The sequence below is a fragment of the Populus euphratica genome, unplaced genomic scaffold (assembly GCF_000495115.2).
Source record: "Populus euphratica unplaced genomic scaffold, PopEup_1.0 scaffold13.1, whole genome shotgun sequence".
NCBI classification, from domain to species: domain Eukaryota; kingdom Viridiplantae; phylum Streptophyta; class Magnoliopsida; order Malpighiales; family Salicaceae; genus Populus; species Populus euphratica.
Window position 1 is genome coordinate 79,835 of NW_011499872.1, and position 5,896 is coordinate 85,730.

Genomic DNA, 5,896 nt, shown 5'->3' on the forward strand with positions numbered 1-5,896 from the left:
TGATCCCAGAAATAGAAAGGAGAGATTTTATTGAACTGTTTTACGCAGCAATTGTACAAAATTTTGATTCTATCATCTATGGGAAGGTTAGATTTTATTGCACTGTTTTATGCGGCAATTGTACAAAATTTCTACTCTACCATATATGCATGGCTGGCTTAATTGAAAATCAACACGACAGTATACAAAAGAACAGGAGTAAGGACTACAGAACTAGAAATATCAGGACCTTTGAGGTACAAAAGCTCATTGTGATTGGGTAGAATTGCAACTCTCCTCTTTCAGGGTTGGTGTATGTTCCCCTTCTTTGGCTTTCAGAAGGCATACTCTAATCCCCTTCTTTGGCACGATACCCTTCTCGAATCTTTTGCCAGAAAATTATCTCTTCAAGTTGTTTAAAATGAAGAAACTGATCCAAAAAAATTACTGAAACTCGGCTTTGAGTTTAAATCCTGATGAATCTGAGCTAAATATGACAATGAGCCTTCTCCAAGTCAACATTTTCCAGAACAACCCCAATAACAAGTCAAGAAGATAACATGCCTTTCGATGTGCTTTTCCTCCTCTTAATAAGGCCATCCATCAGATCAATGTAAGTAGATTTAAGTAAGATAATGTTCTTTTGAGTCGATTCATGGAAAATTTTCATTGCATCCTTGTATCTCCCTTGAGAACAAAGCTCATTAATCTTGTTTGAATAAGCAATCACATTTGGATGAGGTTCCTGGGGAATCTCACTGGTCCTTGCATCCTGCCTCTTCCCCAATTCTAAGAACTGATACTCCAATTTTCCTTTCTCAGCAATTTTTGATATGAACTCCTCTGCATCCTTCATCCTTCCAGCATCAGTAAGTCCACCAAGAATGGCATTATATGTATAACAATCAGGTCCTAGTTTCTTTTCCTCCATTTCTGCAAGAAGATCAAAGGCTTCCCCAAATCTCTTCTCTTTGCAAAGGGCAAAGATTATTGTGTTGTATGAAACGGCATCAACATCTTTACCCTTTGAAATCCATGTGTTGAAGAGCTTAAGTGCTTTTTCAAGCATACCTTCTCTGCAGAGCCCACAAAGAAGAGTATTACAAGTAACTACATCTGGCTTAAAGTTTTTCTCAACCATTTTGTTGTGGAACTGAAATGCTTTCTCAACTTGACCCTCCTGGCAATATCCATGAATAATTGTGTTGTATGTAATTTCATCAGGGACCAAACCACTCTCCAGAAGTTCATCCAGCTTGTCTATTGCTTGATTAGTTTTTCCCATTTGGCATAAGCCTGAAATCATAGAGTTAAAGGTGATAATACTTGGAATGATCTCTTTCTCCTTCATCTCATCCCAAAGCCTCAAAGCTTGACTTGCCTTTGCATGCTTAAAATATCCTGTGATCAAAGTGCCATAGCTAACTTCATCAACAAAATAGCCTCGCCTATGAGCACTGCAAAGCAAGTCGTGTGCTTCATCAAGCTTCCTCTCCCTACAAAGGGCACAAAGCATAGTGTTAAGAGTCACGCCATCCATCTTCAGACCTTTCCTCCCCATTTCATCCATCAATCGGAATGCTTCATCCATCTTCCCCACCTTACAATGCCAACTTATCAAAGTATTATAAGTAACGATATCTGGCAAACACCCACTTTCTTCCATCTTTCTAACAGTCTTATCCACTTCATCCATTTTCCCTTTCTTCACAAACCACTTAACCATCACATTGTAAGTAACTGAATTCGGCTTCATTCCTCTCCCTTCCATCTCCTCAATCAATTTAAACCCCTCCTCACTACTCCCATGTTCAAAACACCCATTAATTAAAGTATTATACGTTACCACATCGGGTGACAGCTTCAAATTCTCCATCTCTTCCCTTAACCTCAATGCCTCATCAACCCTACCCTGTTTACAAAACCCGCTAATCATCACATTATATGTCCAAGCATCTGGCACCACATTATTCTGCGACATTAATTCAATAACGTTCGCTGCCTCCTTTAACCACCCTAACCTACAACAACCCACGACCAATATATTAAACGTAGTCCTATTCGGGAACAACCCTTTATTTTTCATATCCAACAACAAATCCCTGGCCTCATTTAACCTCCCTTTCTTACACAAACCATCCAAAATTGTATTATAAGTAATATTATCTGGCGGACATCCATAATCCCGCATTTTACCCAAAACCCTTATTGCTTCACCAAACCTGTTCTCCATGCAAGATCCATGAATCAAAATATTAAAACTGTTCGTATTAATCTTAACACCAATCTTAATAAAATCAGTAAAGACAGCTTTAGACAATCTGATTGAATGCGAAGACGGGTATCTCACTAAAGCATTTAACAAAGTATTGCAAGTTAACAAAGTAGGCTGCATACCCAATCTCTTCATTCTGTTAAAAATTTGTGCAGCTTGATGGGGCCTACCGCACGCAACATAGGCTCCAATGGAAACATCAAGAAGAGGCTTCGAAATGTGCAAACAGGAGACGGGGTTATTGGTTTTCTGGGGGTGGAGGAGGAGGTAGTGAAGGGAGCTCAATTTGTCTACGGAGATAAAGGAGGAAAGAAGGGATTTGGCAGCGTAGAAATGGCGGCACCGGAGAATGGAAGGGAGAAGAGAGAGTAGAGGGAGAGGTGAGTGGTGGGTGATTGAAGGAGGGAGGCATGTGTAAAACTGAAGGAGAGTGTTAGGGTTTTGAATTAGAGTTTTTGAATTTAATAAAGAGATTAAGAGGCTAGGGTTAGTGGAGAGATGGGGAATGTAGGGTTTTAGGGATTCAAAGGAGAATTTTTCTGAAGTTAGGATTTTTGTTAGGGTTATTAATAGGTCTTGTTCTGTTTGTGGTTTAGAATTTTGGGGATCTTGTGGTGGTGTTTCCATTGTTGAAAAGTTTCAAGCTTTGATTAGAGAGTTTTAGGGTTTTGAGTAGATGCAGATTGCAGAGGGATAGGCGGAGAACTGGAGAAGAGATGGAAAAGGCTCAAACGACATTGCGTTTGGTTTTCATTAAACAAAAATCACGTCGTTTTAGCTGTAAGGATGCACTTAGTATTTAGCAACGGCCCAAGTCGAGTTGGGTCAGAATTGGGCAAGGCGTTATCTAACCTTTGAGAAACTTTCAGGTCGGCTCGGATAGTAGCGAAGTGGGCCTAGTTTTATTTATTTATTAAAATAAATATTATATATCACAATTAATTCTATAAATCCTAAAATTAATGATTTTATAAATCTTTCATATCTCTAAAATTTATAAAACTCAAATTGATAATTTTTGAAAAATAAATCTAAAATCTTAACCAGTTAATCTACATTTTTCAAAAGTTTATTTATTTTTTTATTTTTTATTTTTGATAAACCAGAATGTTCAGAACAGATTAAATGTATCATGACTAATCTTTAGGCTAATTGAAAACCAAGCAAATCTAATGAATAAATAAAACACCACGAGAATAATGGATATATACAAAAAAACACAAATCCAAATATAAAAACAAAAACAAACTTCTTTTCCCAACAGACCATAACATCAAATGCTTTATTTATTTATTGTTATTATGATTTGGTGGTGGTGGAATAACGAACAAGTAAACATTTAAAGTGATTCTTTATTAGGCAAATAACACTCCTTTCTTCTTGAAATTATAAGATTTTTTTATCAAAATTATACTTTAAAATTTCTCATCGTCATATTTCTCAATTTAGTTAAATTAATGAAAAAATATCAAATTTACCGCTTAGGTTCATACAAGATAACAAGATAAATTATAACATCACTGTAATTTTATAAATTAATATTTTTTTTCAAAAATAATAATAATTATTAAATTACAATTGTAATCAATTATTTTAAATAAATCTTTATCTTACAATAGATAAAGATCAGAAAATCATCAAATCAGCATTTTTACTGTTATGATAAAACTTGAATTGACATGGATTAGGAAACTCAAATAATTAAGAATCTAGATATATTTGGTTTTATAAATAAATAAAAGATGAAATCGATGTATGTGAGTGAGCAGGTAAAATCCAACCAAAAATATTTATTAGTATTTTTTATAAAAAAAAATCAAGACAAGATCATCTAGAATTATTATTTTTTCATTAACTCTTCCTACTTATAATCCTAGCTTTGCTCTAACCTAACTCCTAATCAAGTTTTAATAAAAAAAAACATGATTCCTCCCTTACAATACACCCAAAGAAACTTTAATGGGAAACTTTAACTTTACCTGATCCTAATAAATTACAAGATGACCATTATACTAAAACATCAGGAATGGTAAGTATTATTTTAATGGGACTAACATTTTAGTCGGATAACAAGTCACCTTGCTTGAGAGGGTATTATTTATAAATACTTATTTTTAGCATTTATTAAATAAAATGTGTGATTTTAATTGAAATTTTATTTTAAAAAACAATAAAAATACCAAAATAAACTTGGAATCAAAAAATTACAATCCTTTGGTCTAGGGGTATTATTATTGGTTTTAAAAAGTTAGGTTATAATGAGATTACTAAAATGCATTTCAAGTTAGCAATACTAAAGCTTTTGGTCAAGGGCTATTTATTTCTTTTTAATTCCTTTTATTGTTATTTTCTTGTTTTGACAAAGGCATTATTGTATTTTAGCATAATAAAATGATAGTAAAATTCAAAAATTTATTGACACGCATGTTACACATCCTAGTGCGTTAGAAACACCAATGTATTTTTTACGGCGCATGCTGCATCTCTCAGTGATTATAACTATTCATTCACATTACAATTAGATATACCGTCATGATCTCTCTCAGCTGGTACGGCTCGTGTTGTTTGTTGTAACCCAATTTTGAATTCACTAAGATTTTCTCGAATGTTATTTTATTTTATTATTCATAACAAAAAAAAATATAAACAAAAAAAGAAGTTTAAAATATATTTTCTTGAGTCAACTGCATCTTTCGATAAAAACCGAGTTCATCGAGTCAATACGGGTTAAACCATGTCGACCAGATTAAAAAATGAGTTTTGGGCCGTTTCGGGTCAAAACCGTCATTTTCGATCAAAACCGAGTCCACTGGGTCAATACGGGTCTCACCATGTCAACCGGGATAAAAATGAGTTTCGGGCCGTTTCGGTTCAAAACCGTCATTTTTGATCAAAACCGAGTCCACCGGGTCAATACGGGTCCACCACGTCGACCGGGATGAAAAACGTGTTTCGGGTCAAAATCGTCATTTTTTGTCAAAACCGAGTCCACCGACGGTGCAGCTGTACTTTGAAAATTTTGCACAATCCATGATTCTATGTCCCCTAGCTATCAATAGCCAATCAAAATAAGCCAGACAATGAGAGAAAAAAAAAAGAAAAGAAGAGAAATTTGAATCCGAGAAATTTGAGTAAGATATTGATTTTTTTAAAAAAATAATTTGAAAAATACCAAAAATATCCTAACCATTAGATTTAATAGTGTCTAAATTTGGGCCTTTGATTTTTTAGGATATAATAGGCTTTACCACACCAGATTAGAACTCAAATCCATCTCAGCCTTTAAAAATAATCTTCCCTTCGATCTTGATACGCCACTTCATCAGGTATACCAAACACTCACCGCGCCACACCAGAATAAAGCTCAGCCCATCCGGACCGTCCGATCAACTTGCAGATTAAGTCAATTACAGCCGCACAATTATCTCATCCTCGATCCAACGATTCACAGCCTTCAGACGCACTGGTGCACCATGCTCGCGTTCGCACCGTAGCACAATCTCGGAGCCTCTCTCTCCTCTCGCCAGCGATTCTCTCTCTCTCCTCTGATCTTCCATTTCCGGCTTTTTTAAGCCAGAAAACCACCACAGAAAGGTGCATCGTCCCCTCTGGAGCAAAACCCCGGCCGTTTTACTCATTTTC

At 35.4% G+C, this 5,896-nt stretch overlaps 1 protein-coding gene across 2 annotated transcripts; it reads right to left on the minus strand.

Moving 5' to 3' along the window:
• LOC105127423 (Pentatricopeptide repeat (PPR) superfamily protein) lies at nt 1–3,033 on the minus strand. 2 transcript variants are annotated; one of them, XM_011028703.1, is made up of 2 exons: nt 2,377–2,466; nt 1–2,201 (listed from the first exon to the last, which is right to left on the minus strand). In XM_011028703.1, the coding sequence occupies exon 2, from the start codon at nt 2,168–2,170 to the stop codon at nt 527–529; it is 1,644 nt and encodes a 547-aa protein (XP_011027005.1). In that variant the 5' UTR covers nt 2,171–2,201; nt 2,377–2,466; the 3' UTR covers nt 1–526. The 2 variants fall into 2 exon arrangements, with proteins under 2 accessions (XP_011027005.1, XP_011027004.1); XM_011028702.1 differs by having other exon boundaries at nt 1–3,033.
• Between the last annotated feature and the right edge of the window lie 2,863 nt (nt 3,034–5,896).

Coding starts and splice junctions, on each gene's coding strand:
- LOC105127423 (XM_011028702.1), bottom strand. CDS start 2,881: ATGGAAACACCACCACAAGATCCCCAAAATTCTAAACCACAAACAGAA.